Source organism: Triturus cristatus, chromosome 7 (genome assembly GCF_964204655.1).
Source record: "Triturus cristatus chromosome 7, aTriCri1.1, whole genome shotgun sequence".
Classification (NCBI taxonomy): Eukaryota; Metazoa; Chordata; class Amphibia; order Caudata; family Salamandridae; genus Triturus; species Triturus cristatus.
The window spans coordinates 62856319-62874262 of NC_140590.1; the positions used below are offsets into that span (position 1 = coordinate 62856319).

The 17944-nt window shown below is 42.0% G+C and overlaps 1 protein-coding gene across 2 annotated transcripts in view; it reads left to right on the forward strand.

Moving 5' to 3' along the window:
* The window catches only part of LOC146808814 (lymphotoxin-beta-like), an 83729-nt gene that overhangs the window by 37032 nt on the left and 28753 nt on the right, over nucleotides 1-17944 (forward strand). For both annotated transcript variants that reach the window (XM_085615644.1, XM_085615645.1), the window contains exon 2: nucleotides 10823-10868. In XM_085615644.1, the coding sequence (XP_085471770.1) occupies nucleotides 10823-10868 (46 nt within the window). The remainder of the gene's footprint in view (nucleotides 1-10822; nucleotides 10869-17944) is intronic.

Here is a 17944-nt window from a genome sequence, read left to right on the forward strand (position 1 = left end):
TTTCATTTTGATTCGAAAATGTGTTATTGAACATGCAACAAGTGAATAACTGTGAGCCCATTAAAATGCATTTTTCTAGCATATTCAGCTCTGCAAATATGTCATGAAGTTGTGATAATCTGGTTTATGTAAAATACAGTCATAATAGTTAATTAAATATGCGCATTGCTGTTTTGTTTACATATGTTTAACAAGTGACTGGGAGAGCACTCAGGCACCCAGCGGTTATTGTTTATTTTAGGAGTTAATCCGGGGACGCCATAAACACTAGGCCGCTCCCTTTCAGATTCTTCATTTTTCTTTCCCAACTCTTTTATTTTCATCACTGGCCTATTTACACTCTTTGATCTCTTTTTATAGAAAGTGTGAAGTTTTTCAGATATGCACCAAAATGTAGCATCCAATCTACTTACTGTATAGGCTGATTAGCATCATGTCCAGGTACTGCCTAGACTTACCAGCACCATGTCCAGGTACTGCCTAGACTTACTAGCACCATGTCCACTTACTGCCTAGACTAACTAGCATAATGTCCACTTACTGCCTAGACTGACAAAGCATCCTGTCCACGTACTGCCTAGACTGACTAGCACCATGTCCACTTACTGTCTAGACTAACTAGCACCATGTCCACTTACTGCCTAGACTTACTAGCACCATGCCCACATACTGCCTAGACTGACATAACATCATGTCCACTTACTGCCTAGACTGACTAGCACCATGTCCACTTAGTGCCTAGACTGACATAGCATCATATCCACTTACTGCCTAGACTGACATAACATCATGTCCACTTACTGCCTAGACTAACTAGCACCGTGTCCACTTACTACCTAGACTGACTAGCACCATGTCCACTTACTGCCTAGACTGAGCAAGCAGGAACTATCTGTTAATTACAAACAGATGGTTTCAAAGCTCGCTCCCGCAAGGGAATTGCCAAACGTGCACGCGATGCCATTGATAGCAATGCAACGTGTACACGTTTTTGGGCCAAAAACTCAATCGATTACTAAAGGTCTCCTCCTAAGTAGCGCATGCGCGCTACGTAGGCGAGACCTAAAAGCCCAGGTAATCTTCCTTAGGCAGGAGAGGACTTTGCCCTAGGACTATCAAGCCAAAGGTCACACACGGTTTGTGCTCCATCTTAAGAAACTAGAACAGGCGTGCTATTTATGATTTAAGCAAAAAATTAGCATAGTACCTAGAAATAGCTTTAGGGTGTTAAAATGTTAAGAACTCGCTAAACACATTACAAATGTTCTTGTTGTTTTTCCTGACCACAACATGCATTGCTACATTCCTTTTTGCATTCTGTGTGGTTACTGGTCATATTTTATGTACTAGACTAGGGTTTTAAAATGCATATTTTAAAGTACCTCTCTGTTCCTTAGTGCTATTTTGAGTGTGTTATTCATTGACATAAGAGGAGTTGGTGTGTCACTAATTGAACTAACCTTGTGGGACTGATCATTCCCAGAAAATACCTTCTGCATAGGCCTGCGGGTCGTGTATGGGTTGCAGTTCTATTGGATTTCTAATCCGAATTGGTGCATTAACTGAGCCCTGGCGTCAGGGAGTAAAACATCCTACCCCAGGAGCCCAAAGGGGTGGGGAGGAATGGGGCCCAGAGAATGCATCACAGATATAAGTGGATGAATAGAGAAGGGTTAACTCATTGGAGGTAATGTGTGGGAGTCTAGGTACTGTACAGCCCATTCGTTAGACAACACTTTCAATAATATCTGGTAATATATTAAATATATGCACAGGGATGAGCAATAATCAGAAAGTCACCAGTACATGAAACGCAAAACACAAGTGTAGCACAGTGACCGCAAAGTAAATCTGAGGAGAATGGGACTGTCAAATCGAAACTGGTACACGGGCAAAGCAGATGGGAATAGCACTGAACAGGAAATAAAACCAGGACCCCTGACTGCACACTCATGATGGGTTCATAAAGAGCTACTGCTGGCAAAGCAAAATATTTATGAAACTCATGATGCGCCTAGAAGGAGAGAAACACAGAACCAACTCAATGTAGTACAAAAACACTGAACCCACACAGTGCAGTACAAAAACACAGAAGCCACACAGTGCAGTACAAAAACACTGAACCCACACAGTGCAGTACAAAAACACAGAAGCCACACAGTGCAGTACAAAAACACAGAACCCACGCAGTGCAGTACAAAAACAAAGAACCCACGCAGTGCAGTACAAAAACACAGAAGCCTCACAGTGCAGTACAAAAACACAGAACCCACGCAGTGCAGTACAAAAACACAGAAGCCACACAGTGCAGTACAAAAACACTGAACCCATACAATGCAGTACATTAACATAGAACCCACGCAGTGCAGTACAAAAACACAGAAGCCACACAGTGCAGTACAAAAACACTGAACCCATACAATGCAGTACATAAACATAGAAGCCACACAGTGCAGTACAAAAACACTGAACCCATACAATGCAGTACATAAACATAGAACCCACAAAGTACAGTACAAAACACAGAAACCACACAGTGCAGTACAAAAACACTGAACCCATACAATGCAGTACATGAACATAGAACCCACAAAGTGCAGTACAAAAACACAGAAGCCACACAGTGCAGTACAAAAACACTGAACCCATACAATGCAGTACATAAACATAGAACCCACACACGGCAGTACAAAAACACAGAAGCCACACAGTGCAGTACAAAACACTGAACCCATACAATGCAGTACATAAACATAGAACCCACGCAGTGCAGTACAAAAACACAGAAGCCACACAATGCAGTACTAAAACACTGAACCCATACAATGCAGTACATAAACATAGAACCCACGCAGTGCAGTACAAAAACACAGAAGCCACACAGTGCAGTACAAAAACACTGAACCCATACAATGCAGTACAGAAACATAGAAGCCACACAGTGCAGTACAAAAACACTGAACCCATACAATGCAGTACATAAACATAGAACCCACAAAGTACAGTACAAAACACAGAAACCACACAGTGCAGTACAAAAACACTGAACCCATACAATGCAGTACATGAACATAGAACCCACAAAGTGCAGTACAAAAACACAGAAGCCACACAGTGCAGTACAAAAACACTGAACCCATACAATGCAGTACATAAACATAGAACCCACACACGGCAGTACAAAAACACAGAAGCCACACAGTGCAGTACAAAACACTGAACCCATACAATGCAGTACATAAACATAGAACCCACGCAGTGCAGTACATAAACACAGAAGCCACACAGTGCAGTACAAAAACACTGAACCCATACAATGCAGTACATAAACATAGAACCCACACAGTGCAGTACAAAAACACAGAAGCCACACAGTGCAGTACAAAAACACTGAACCCATACAATGCAGTACATAAACATAGAACCCACATACGGCAGTACAAAAACACAGAAGCCACACAGTGCAGTACAAAACACTGAACTCATACAATGCAGTACATAAACATAGAACCCACGCAGTGCAGTACAAAAACACAGAAGCCACACAGTGCAGTACAAAAACACTGAACCCATACAATGCAGTACATAAACATAGAACCCACACAGTGCAGTACAAAAACACAGAAGCCACACAGTGCAGTACAAAAACACTGAACCCATACAATGCAGTTCATAAACATAGAACCCACACAGTGCAGTACAGAAACACAGAAGCCACACAGTGCAGTACAAAACACTGAACCCATACAAAGCAGTACATAAACATAGAACCCACATACGGCAGTACATAAACATAGAAGCCACACAGTGCAGTACAAAAACACTGAACCCATACAATGCAGTACATAAACATAGAACCCACAAAGTACAGTACAAAACACAGAAAACACACAGTGCAGTACAACAACACTGAACCCATACAATACAGTACATGAACATAGAACTCACAAAGTGCAGTACAAAAGCACAGAAGCCACACAGTGCAGTACAAAAACACTGAACCCATACAATGCAGTACATAAACATAGAACCCACACAGTGCAGTACAAAAAAACAGAAGCCACACAGTGCAGTATAAAAACACTGAACCCATACAATGCAGTACATAAACATAGAACCCACACAGAGCAGTACAAAAACATAGAAGCCACACAGTGCAGTACAAAAACACTGAACCCATACAATGTAGTACATAAACATAAAACCCACACACAGCAGTACAAAAACACAAAAGCCACACAGTGCAGTACAAAACACTGAACCCATACAATGCAGTACATAAACATAGAACCCACACAGTGCAGTACAAAAACACAGAAGCCACACAGTGCAGTACAAAACACTGAACCCATACAATGCAGTACATAAACATGGAACCCACACAGTGCAGTACAAAAACACAGAAGCCACACAGTGCAGTAAAAAAACACTGAACCCATACAATGCAGTACATAAACATGGAACCCACAGAGTGCAGTACAAAAACACAGAAGCCACACAGTGCAGTAAAAAAACACTGAACCCATACAATGCAGTACAAAAACATAGAACCCACACAGTGCAGTACAAAAACACAGAAGCCACACAGTGCAGTACAAAAACACAGAATCCACACAGTGCAGTAAAAAAACACTGAACCCATACAATGCAGTACATAAACATGGAACCCACACAGTAGCAGCACAAAAACACAGAAGCCACACAGTGCAGTAAAAAACACTGAACCCATACAATGCAGTACATAAACATAGAACCAACACAGTGCAGTACAAAAACACAAAACCCACAGAACGCAGTACAAAAAAACAGAACCAAAACAGTGCAGTACATAAACATAGAACCCACACATTGCAGTACAAAAACACAGAACCCACAGAATGCAGTACATAAACATAGAACCCACACAGTGCAGTACAAAAACACAGAACACACAGAATACAGTACATAAACATAGAACCCATACAGTGCAGTACAAAACCACAGATCTCACAGAATGCAGTACAATAACACAGAACCCACACAATTAGTACAAAAACACAGAACCCACACAGTGCAGTACAAAAACACAGAACCCACAGAATGCAGTACATAAACATAGAACCCACACAGTGCAGTACAAAAACACAGAACCCACAGAAGGCAGTACATAAACATAGAACCCACACAATGAAGTACAAAAACACAGAACCCACAGAATGCAGTACAAAAACACAGAACCCACAGAATGCAGTACATAAACATAGAACCCACACAGTGCAGTACAAAAACACAGAACCCACACAGTTCAGTACAAGAACACAGAACCCACAGAATGCAGTACATAAACATAGAACCCACACAGTGCAGTACAAAAACTCAGAATCCACACAATGCAGTACATAAACATAGAACCCACACAATGCAGTACAAAAACATAGAACTCCCACAGTGCAGTACAAAATCACAGAACCCACAGAATGCAGTAGATAAACACAGAACCCACACAGTGCAGTACAAAAACACAGAACCCACAGAATGCAGTACATAAACATAGAACCCACACAGTGCAGTACAAAAACACAGAACCCACAGAATGCAGTACAAAAACACAGAACCCACACAGTGCAGTACAAAAACACAGAACACACAAAATGCAGTACATAAACATAGAACCCACACAGTGCAGTACAAAAACACAGAACCCACAGAATGCAGTACATACACCTATAACCCACACAGTGCAGTACAAAAACACAGAACCCACAGAATGCAGTACACACACACAGAACCCACAGAATACAGTACAAAAACACTGAACTCACACAATGTAGTACAGAAAAACTGAACTCACACAATGTAGTACAAAAACACAGAACCCACACAGTGCAGTACATAAATATAGAACCCACGCATTGCGGTACAAAAACACAGAACCCACAGAATGCAGTACAAAAACACAGAACCCACACAGTGCAGTACAAAAACACAGAACACACAAAATGCAGTACATAAACATAGAACCCACACAGTGCAGTACAAAAACACAGAACCCACTCAATGCAGTACATAAAGGTAGAACCCACACAGTGCAGTACTAAAATACAGAACCCACAGAATGCAGTACACACACACAGAACCCACAGAATACAGTACAAAAACACTGAACTCACACAATGTAGTACAGAAAAACTGAACTCACACAATGTAGTACAAAAACACAGAACCCACACAGTGCAGTACATAAATATAGAACCCACACATTGCGGTACAAAAACACAGAACCCACACAATGCAGTACAAAAGCACTGAACCCACATAATGCAGTACAAAAACACAGAACCCACATAGCGCAGTTCAAAAACACAGAACCCAGAGAATGCAGTACATAAACATAGAACCCACACAGTGCAGTACAAAAACACAGAACCCACAGAATGCAGAACATAAACATAGAACCCACACAATGCAGTACAAAAACACAGAACCCACAGAATGCAGTACAAAAACACAGAACCCACCCAATGCAGTACATAAACGTAGAACCCACACGGTGCAGTACTAAAATACAGAACACACAGAATGCAGTACAAAAACACTGAACTCACACAATGTAGTACAGAAACACTGAACTCACACAATGTAGTACAAAAACACAGAACCCACACAGTGCAGTACATAAATATAGAACCCACACATTGCAGTGCAAAAATACAGAACCCACACAATGCAGTACAAAAACACTGAACCCACATAATGCAGTACAAAAACACAGTACCCACATAGCGCAGTACAAAAACACAGAACCCTCAGAATGCAGTACATAAACATAGAACCCACACAGTGCAGTACAAAAACACAGAACCCACAGAATGCAGTACAAAAACACAGAACCCACACAGTGCAGTACAAAAACACAGAACCCACAGAATGCAGTACATAAACATAGAACCCACACAGTGCAGTACAAAAACTCAGAACCCACACAATGCAGTACAAAAACACAGAACCCACAGAATGCAGTACATAAACATAGAACCCACATAGTGCAGTACAAAAACACAGAACCCACAGAATGCAGTACAAAAACACAGAACCCACACAGTGCAGTACAAAAACACAGAAAGCACAGAATGCAGTACATAAACATAGAACCCACACAGTGCAGTACAAAAACACAGAACCCACAGAATGCAGTACATAAACCTAAAACCCACACAGTGCAGTACAAAAACACAGAACCCACAGAATGCAGTACAAAAACACAGAACCCACCCAATGCAGTACATAAACACAGAACCCACCCAATGCATTACATAAATGTAGAACCCACACAGTGCAGTACATAAATATAGAACCCACACATTGCAGTACAAAAACACAGAACCCACACAATGCAGTACAAAAACACTGAACCCACATAATGCAGTACAAAAACACAAAACCCACATAGCACAGTACAAAAACACAGAAATCACACAGTGCAGTACATAAATATAGAACCCACACAATGCAGTACAAAAAGACAGAACCCACACAATGCAGTACAAAAACCCAGAAGCCACAGAATGCAGTACAAAAACACAGAACCCACATAGCGCAGTACAAAAACCCAGAACCCACAAAATGCAGTACAAATACACTGAACCCATACAATGTAGTACAAAAACACTGAACCCACACAGTGCAGTACATAAATATAGAACCCACACAATGCAGTACAAAAACACAGAACCCACACAATTCAGTACAAAAGGATGTATGTCGTTACAACGCACACTTTTACAACGCATGCACTTACAACGCATTTTTTACAACGCACAATCCATCACAACGCATGACATTACAACGCATGACACTACAACGCATTTTTAAAAACTACCTTTACAACGCATTCCATTACAACGCATACTACCATTACAACGCATACCATTACAACGCATAATATTAAATTGCATTTAAGGTAAGTATTAGATAGTATAGGGGTAAAAATTACTTTTCTAACTCCAGGGGGTGCAACAGTAGGGTAAGTGTTGGATAGTATAGGGGTAAAAATTACTATTCTAACTCCAGGGGGTGCAACAGTAGGGAAAGTGTTGGATAGTATAGGGGTTAAAATTACTATTCTAACTCCAGGGGGTGCAACAGTAGGGTAAGTGTTGGATAGTATAGGGGTTAAAATTACTATTCTAACTCCAGGGGGTGCAACAGTAGGGTAAGTGTTGGATAGTATAGGGGTAAAAATTACTATTCTAACTCCAGGGGGTGCAACAGTAGGGTAAGTGTTGGATAGTATAGGGGTAACAATTACTATTCTAACTCCAGGGGGTGCAACAGTAGGGAAAGTGTTGGATAGTATAGGGGTAAAAATTACTATTCTAACTCCAGGGGGTGCAACAGTAGGGAAAGTGTTGGATAGTATAGGGGTTAAAATTACTATTCTAACTCCAGGGGGTGCAACAGTAGGGTAAGTGTTGGATAGTATAGGGGTTAAAATTACTATTCTAACTCCAGGGGGTGCAACAGTAGGGTAAGTGTTGGATAGTATAGGGGTAAAAATTACTATTCTAACTCCAGGGGGTGCAACAGTGGGGTAAGTGTTGGATAGTATAGGGGTAAAAATTACTATTCTAACTCCAGGGGGTGCAACAGTAGGGTAAGTGTTGGATAGTATAGGGGTAAAAATTACTATTCTAACTCCAGGGGGTGCAACATTAGGGTAAGTGTTGAATAGTATAGGGGTAAAAATTACTATTCTAACTCCAGGGGGTGCAACAGTAGGGTAAGTGTTGGATAGTATAGGGGTAAAAATTACTATTCTAACTCCAGGGGGTGCAACAGTAGGGTAAGTGTTGGATAGTATAGGGGTAAAAATTACTATTCTAACTCCAGGGGGTGCAACAGTAGGGTAAGTGTTGGATAGTATAGGGGTAAAAATTACTATTCTAACTCCAGGGGGTGCAACAGTAGGGTAAGTGTTGGATAGTATAGGGGTAAAAATTACTATTCTAACTCCAGGGGGTGCAACAGTAGGGTAAGTGTTGGATAGTGTAGTGTAATATTATGCGTTGTAATGGTATGCGTTGTAATGGTAGTATGCGTTGTAATGGAATGCGTTGTAAAGGTAGTTTTTAAAAATGCGTTGTAGTGTCATGCGTTGTAATGTCATGCGTTATAATGGATTGTGCGTTGTAAAAAATGCGTTGTAAGTGTAGTGCGTTGTAAAAGTTGCGTTGTAAAGGTTGTTCCCCGTACAAAAACACTGAACCCACACAATGCAGCTACTTTGTAGGGATTCAGTAACAGTTAAAGTTGAACAACATGAATGTGGTTTGAGAATGGTTAAACAACACAAAGGACACACACACACACACACACACAAGCAGGTCACTCCATCTCTGGCGAGGGGCTGGAGGGACTCAGCAGATCTTTGAGAACACCAGATGTTGAGGTCTTTATTGGGACAGCCCGACTTTGACCCCGTGGTGAGGTGAACTTCAAGCTTTCTTCAGCATCTCAGTGATTCTAGGGGCTGGAGAGTCCAGATGCAGGACAGGTCGGGAGACCTCCACAGGACCTCCAGACTTAGTACTAGACTTGATTGGGGAAGCATGGTGGATCCAACCAAGGGATCCAAAATAGCAACAGAGTCCATGCAGGTCCAGAGAGGGTCAACGAGCTGCACCACTCTAACCCCCTGCCAGGCATGTCCTGTGAATCCCACACTTCATCTAATCTGGCCGGGACAGAGCTTCCTCCTCAGGAAGACTTCTTGCAAAGCTCCATTCCAAGTATCCTTTTCAGAGGGGCATAGGAGGAAGATTTGGGGCATAAAGTTGTCTTCTCTTAGAAACATCCATCCTCCCTCTTGCAAAGTCCATTCTTATTTTAAAGTAAATCTCCACAATCAGCTATGAGCAGCCATAGAGACAGGTGCACTGGCAGAGTCTTACGCAGTCACAATAATGTCGCGTGCTTCCCCAAGACTGTTCTTATGGTCATGAAAATGAAGTTCATTCAAAATCAGCACTAAATTGAGGGCAGCAACACCAAGTCTCTGTCATTAATTCACAGGGGCGGCCAGCAGGCAGCTCCCCTGGGTGGAAGTATGCACCCCTAAAACAATAATGCCCCCTGACCCTTCTCTAATGGTGCCTCAGTGTCTTAATGGCACATTACTAATACCGCATATCCGAGAACAGATCAATATAACATAACCTACAAATGTTCTGCAGCCCACCTTACCAAGTTAGGTGGCATAACTCATTATACTGATATTAAACACTACCGAATACTATAACAGGTGTATAACACGTCCATGAACTGAAACATAGCAGGTTCCATATAAGTAGGACAACTGGAATTATTGAATTCTGTGGGGCAGCATTTTCTGCATAGTTATGGATGTGCCACACAATCTATCATCTGTTGTATAATTTACAATTTGAACACAAAACTGTTTCTAGCTCAATCAGATCGAAAGTTACCAAAAACATGGGGATAATGGTTGCCGTGCAGTGAGAAGGTCTTTGCTAAGATTGATTGGTCATCTTTCAGTTGCTTATTGCTGTATTTGGGTGCTAACCTGGTTCTAATGAGGTAAAACCTTTGGCACGTGTGTTAACGTGTGTAAATGACTAATGAAGAAATACTTCAAAATGTGCCTCATTAGGCTGCATAATGTCTCCCTCTCTTCATTTACGGGCTCTATACTTTCTCCCCGTTTAGGTGTTCAGGGGGTGTTTAAACTTCTGCGCTCCGCGGTTGGGGTTACAAGTGCTTAAAAGAAATCATTACATTTTTCACTGGTCCCAGTAAGACTTTTGTCATTTCTTACATTCTGCAGGTGGAAACGACTTCCCTGGACGGCACGGCTGAGGCATTTCGACAGGGTAAGATGCAGCTCTGACAAGTACCACGCATCACGTGTTAGAGTACCGATTTTTAAGTCAAACCCCTGCATTATTGCAAAGGGCAGAAATTGTCACGTAAATGAGCTGATGGAAGAGATGAACATGGTATCCAGGGCACAAGCTCTTAAAAAAGCAGTGGGGGGACTAACCAAGTTAAGCAATATGCAAGTGACAACATGGTGCATGACATCATTGCATGTGACATCACAGAGTGTGATATCGCACGTAGCATCACAGGAAGTGGCATCACAACCATGACCTCACAGGAAGTGACATCACAAGAAGTGACATCAGATATTAAGACCTCACACATATGTTTAGCAGGTCTATCATGAGTACTTTTGAACACTTTACAATATTTAAGAAATTTTTAAAAATCCTGCCACAAAGAAATTGGCAACAAGGAGAAACACGACACTAAATCTGTTCTGCTTAATTGGTTGCAAAGTCTGCATTTTAAAATATCTTATGGAGTTAAGGCGCCTGCTGTAGAGGTCTACATGTGCCCAGTAAATCTCAGGGAATAATAATAATGGAGAGATAACTCTGGAGGTTAATGCACTTGTTGGAGAAATGTATGTTTCATCAAGTCCCAGTTTTGGATCAAAGTAGCATAGAAGGTTAATATGTCTTCCTCAAAGAACATCATGTACTATGCAGATGACACATTTTTATTTGATGGCGATGGATAAAGTAGGTTACTGCTATTAACACAGGGATCTTTCTGTTACTTACAGTTCATAAATTGTAATCCTTCTAATGTAGCACAGCGAGCCATAAAGGACATGTGACTCCTACGTCTTATAACTCTCACTGTCTTATGTAACACGCCCTGTACATTTATTTACACACTTATATGATTTATTGTCAATGTGTAATGTGTACGTGTGATGTAAAGCACTTTGACACCCTGCATTGGGATGAGTAGCACTATAAAAGTAGTAAAACAAAATAGTGGAATTTAACCCCTTCGCTGCGGCGGAAATTCCGCCGCAGCGCTGGAGGGTGCGGGGGGGCAGCGCGGTGGCCCGGTGCTCATGACGGAGCCACGCCGTCATGAGCCACGGTTGGGCTGTGCTTATGATGGAGTGGTTCCGTCATGACTCCGCCCACAGCGCTAATCGTCCGCACAGGCGGGGAATTAGCGCCGTGTGGGCCGCGCGGCCGCCAACGGCCGCAGCATGACGGAACCACTCCGTCATGAGCACACGGCAACCGTGGCTCATGACGGCGTGGTTCCGTCATGAGCACGGAAGGAGTTAAATTGTTATTTGTGTAAATACTGGGACAGGCCAACACATCTGACATTCTTACAGTGCATTCATATCTCATATACACAATGACTGAACAAAGTCAAAACCATGACTCACTTAAGTACTTGTGAAATAATAAGCTGTGTGCTTCCCCTCAATTGCTCAGAGGTTTGAGGTTCCAGATAGTTCCCAGCCAGGATACTCAATGAAAAGAAGACCTGATGAGCACTTAACTTCGGTCTTTATTTTATGCTCAGATGGAATTTTAAATAACAAAGCCCTCTCGCCTGCGCATTGCAGCTTGGAATGAAAGCAGCCAACATACAGGCACTGCTGAATGTGTCTCGGTGTCTGAAAATTACACCGAGGCGAATTTAACATATTTCAGTGGGGCCCAACTTCTTGGCAGGAGAGACAGCGACCACCCTATGAAAAGAGTGGATAGACACCGTCTACCCACGTGTACTCTTGACTTGTGCCCTGGGTATCTCGATGCCCTGCAGATATTTCAGTTCTAGAACATTGACAAGAATACCTCTCTACAATCAAGTAATCAATGCAATTTCATAACATGTCAATCAAGTGTTTGACAGGTTATGAAATTGCACAACCCTGATTGGACTGTGTAACTGCAACAAATGATGGACAGAATTCTTAATGATTCAAACATTCTCCCCTAGTCAAGAGATCTGGGTTAAATCCATTGTTCTTTTGCCCACTACGCCACCCCAGTTTGGACCCAGACATATGCAAATCAGTCTTGACCCTGTGCCTCATGAGAACAGTCCAGACCGAACTGCCAAGCCTGGACCGGAAACAAGCATTCTGGGACCGGTTTCAGGGTATGTCACCCTTCCTCAGCCAGGCTAACTCACTGTTTCACTGGAATCAAGCTATCCTCAACAACTTACTCTCCCCTCAACCGCTGGGAACTCAAAAGGTGATAAACCTGCTATGTCATGGCCCCGCATTTACCACAACATGTCTTAACAACAGTTTGAATGGTCAGTTGTTTCTCTGTCATCCTGGAAGTGGTAGTTGGATTGTTCATATGTGTTTAACTGAGCCTGAAACTCCTTGGGAACAGCAGAATATTAGTGAACGCCTTTCCAGACTGCCACATGATGGAGCGTGGGTCACCAGCTCTGGTCACTCATACACCTAATACTCACCTATGCCCAAACCACATTCAGACAATAAGCTAATAAACCCCGCTGGCATCAATTTTGAGTAATACCTGTAACTTTGTTATTCACCTTTACCAAGTCTTACCAATTCAATACATTTTGTTTCATTTCCTCGATGAATCAGGTTGCTGAGTTAGTTTAAGGTAGAATGACATTTATCTCTTTACTCTGAATAACCACAGACTCAAGAAGTTTTGAAAACCTTTATCTAAGTTAATTTGTGAGTCAAAATTCAATTACAGTGACCACCTTCATTTCAAGAGGCAAAATACACCAAATAATTTCACAGCAAAACAAAAATGATCAATGATGACGGTACCTGAAAAAGGAGAAGGGGGAAAAATGGAAAATAGGCATAGAAGTACAGAATTGCTGATCATATTTACCTATGGTCTAAGATGAACCCAACTCCGTAATGGGGGGCCAGATAGAATCTCCAAGACAGGTCACCGGTAGAAGAATGGGCAGATTCAGATCTGGAAGGGTAACTTCTCCTAAAGTACAACACCAGCGTTGCACCCCTCTCTGGCTCTACTCTCCTCGGGTGTCCCTTTTCCACAATCCCTCTAGATCAGAGGTCTTCAAACTTTTTTACTCTGAGCCCCCCTAAGCAAAATGTTTTGAGGTCGGGACCCCCTCCAAAACTTTATGACAAGGATTGGGGAAGCGGGAGGGACATGGCTGCCTGCAGGGAGCGGGGCTTATCAGATGATTTCAGGAATACTTTTTCTATAGCTTATGAATTGCACCAAATATGAGACTTCTAAAACAGCAAATGCATCAAACAAAAACAGATATCCCAAACAAACTGCTCCCCATAATTGGGGCGTTGAGCCCCTCACACTCTTTGACCGCAATACAACTATACCTGCTGCACTAATGATAACTGCAGTCCTGAGTATCAGGCTATCTCCTTTGCCTTTTTTACCTCTTCCCCTCCATGATGGATCATCACCTCTGTCCTAATGCTTGAAAGGACAATAAGCTCCGATGCCCCTTTTTTAAAGGTAGACAGTCATAATTGTGATGCAGTGGGCCCCCCAAATCCCTGGGTCCCAGTCCTGCGGCATCTGCTCCCTTATGATAACCAGCAGTGGCCACTTACACACTTGGCAGCAGTGCCAGCTTCACTAATGAATGTCCCTTAAACAACAAATCACTTATATTGTCCCCTTCTTTGGGGTATCTCTCTGAAGAAGCGGTCTCTGGCCATTTGTAAACATAAAAATGAGTCTGCATACAGTGCTCCCTATTCTGGTCCTTCTCTTTGACAATATCTATGAATCTCGCTCCTTTCCTCTGTCTCCTAGTCCATTACTGTGAGGCCCCCAGGGATTGAGGGGATTAGGGCTCTGCATCTGAATGCAACCCTGCTGGCCTTCTACCTGCTACCCCATGGACTCAGCTTTCACACAAAAACTGCCCCTGAATGGTTAATACTGACTTTGAGATGCCTGTGCCTGAAATCGAAGTGTGGGTGGTAGTGCAGAAAGTTAAAAAAGAAACCATGGAATTATGAGTTTCTGCAGCAGCAGCAGCGTTTTCCACATAATTACCAGTGTACTGTATTTGCTACATAATCTGCAGATTTCAACAAAAAAATGTTGATTCTAGCTCAAACGGAACAAAAGTTACTTAAAGCATGACAGAGTGTTCCGGAGCAGTGGAAGGCCCTTTGCAAAGATTGACTGGTAATCTTGTAGTTGCTTACTGCTGTATTTGAGTGCTACACTGGTACTAATGAGGTGAAATATTTCCCTTGACAGCATTACCGTGAGTTAAAATGACAAAATAATGAAGTAATGCTAACCACAAAATGTGGCACATTGTGCCGCATAATTTACCTTTTCTTGCTGCATAATTTAGTCAAACCTGCCGCATAATGTTGTCCTCTTCTGCTGAATAATTCCAGTGGATCTGCGTAAAGCTTTATGGTGGCAAAGATCTGTTCTTTTTAAGATGTAATGTACAGGAGTTATCAGCTGGGATCTGGAATAGTGGAGACACTTACAAAAATGTCTGCATTATATACAGTTTGATTACTTATTACTAAAAAGTATGTTTTGTAAGAACTTGTTTTATCTCAATCACTGCATCATTTTGCAGCAGCCTAGTTTAGAGTATGTAAATACTGTTTTATAATAATGACTTACATATCCACAGTGCTTTCTGCCACAGGCTGGGACCTCATAGCACTATAAACAGGGCCATTGGAATTATGTGGCAGGAGAAGGCCAAATTATGCAGCATGGTTGACTAAATTCTGCAGCAAGCAAAGGCAAATTATGCTGCATATTTTGTGATAGCATTACTGCACTATTTTGCTATTTTTACGCTTGTTAACATTGTCCTGGCCTTTATTGCCGCTCATAAGTACCACATTAACACCTACATATAGCAATAAGCAACAGAGAGGTGACCAGTCAACCTTTAGAAAGGGCCTTCCACTGTGAGGTAACATGTGTTGCTGCATTTTTCAATCTGCAAATTATGCAGCAGACGATGGATTATGTGGCAAATGCGGGAAAACCATAACTATGCGCTGTGAGTGCAGGGTGAGCGTGAAAGTGAAGGGTGAGAATGAGGAGTGAGTTGTCTGAATGCAGGGTGAATTCCCAGACACTTGAAGTTAATCAGCATGTGATTGACGGGGCGCAGGATTTCAGATATAAGTTAAACTATTGCTATTATGGAATTAATCAGGGAATCCAGCGTGAAGGAAATAAATAATGTGCTGATCCTGCAACAAACTTCCAGTCTTATGATTAGGGTTGCCTGCTCATTATTTTGATGTTGCACACGGTACAAAAATAAACAGTCTCCTATTTTCAGCACTTATATGTGCGTACTTCAAAAAGCAAATATAAAGCATTTTTAAATGTGTTCTAGGGCTGCCTGAATGTTTCATGACTGAAAATAAAAGGAACAGACAGAAAGTCAAATTACAAATGAATACACACTTTTTTAAGACCCTATTTAGTGTCAAAGCAAGGTCTTTGCAGGCTTTCTTCTATTGGCAACCCTTTTTTATATTCCTTTTCATGAAATGCATTTTCACACTACAGCAGTAAATTTACAGTACAAATGTAAGGAATAGGCAGAGTCGGGGCCCAGGGGTTACTGGAAAAAGAAAAAAAAAACTAGGCCTCCGGAACCAGTTTTCAAAGGTATGCAAATGGTCTTTAAAGACCTGTGAAAAACTCAGGCGTGCTGGAGTCTTAATAAGACTCCAGACACTGCCCAGCCGAGCCCCCAGCAGCACACTCACTGACCTCTGGCTCCACGGCACTCTGCAGGCTTCGGAGTAAATGAAGACAGCCTGGAAATGCAGCAAATAAACATCGCTGCACTTCCAGGCCTCTTCATTTACATGTGCTTGCAGAGGCCTTTGCGCCCCCCTGGGAACCCATCCACGCCCCCCCAGGGGGGCGCGCCCCACAGTTTGAAGACCTGTGCTCTAGATGAATAGATTATCGATCAGTATCTCGAACTCTCAGACAGAGTTTCTAATAGCAGCAAGGTCTGAGACAGAGCCTTGGACAGAATCTGGTGCAGCATACGTGTTGGGTCAGTGACGAGTCGGAGTGACAGATCTGACAAGTCGGACAAAGTCTCTAGCTATCTTACCTCAATTATACTGTTCTTGATTCGTGTACCACCCCCATTTATCAATTCTTATGTTTTCCCTTATTCTGATTTGTCAGGATGAGGAGGTGAGTTCATCACACCACTTAGAATTAAAAATGTTCTCTATGAACCATTGTTATGTGCCCGCCCCTCAATTTTCTTTTCCCATAGCTGTATTCCCACACACATTTCACATTACTCAGTAAATTAAACATTTTATTCAACATTGTTGCTCTCGCAGGGGTCATCAGTTGACCTTCTCATGCTTCTTCATTGAAGGTGGCCTTGGCTAAGTGACACGGAAGACGTCATTGTTTCCGGCCAGTTTCTATGCGCATGCGCACAGTTGATGTGAGGTACGGATTCCAGTCACCCTACGAGGCCCAAGTAGAACTAATAATATAGTCAGAAAAGGATACGTTAGGACACAGAAACAAATGATTAATTGTATAACTCTTATTTCTACTCTATCCCTGTTTACTTATTTAAATCTTTTGCATTAGTGTTTAATAAAACTTACGAGGTTTAGTTTAGCAGTAGCAGGTGCATTAGCATGTGAGTTCAAAGCGCCATTTTAGTGCCATTGCGCAGCTGCAAAAGTTTCCCACCAAAAGCGATAGATTTATGCTACATAGATGTAATAGACGCATGCGCAATAGAAATCCCGCGTTTTGTCGGCCATTTTAGGACACTCTGGTTGCGAGTTAGTAATGCACATAGGTAAACTTCCCCTAGATAAAAATGTTCATGATGAATTGCGGTTTTCGTATTCACAAAACAGATTGATTAGATTATTACATGTTATTTGAGAGGATTGAATCCAAGCTAGTTTCTTTTATGAATCCTTGCTCCATCAATTCCCTCTCTGATGGCATTTATTGCCATCATAAATTTTCTACTAAACAGATACCAACTTTAGCACATCTCAATCTCTTCCTCAACCCTTTCATTTCTTTTCTTTTTCATTTTGCATTGTAATCCTCGTATT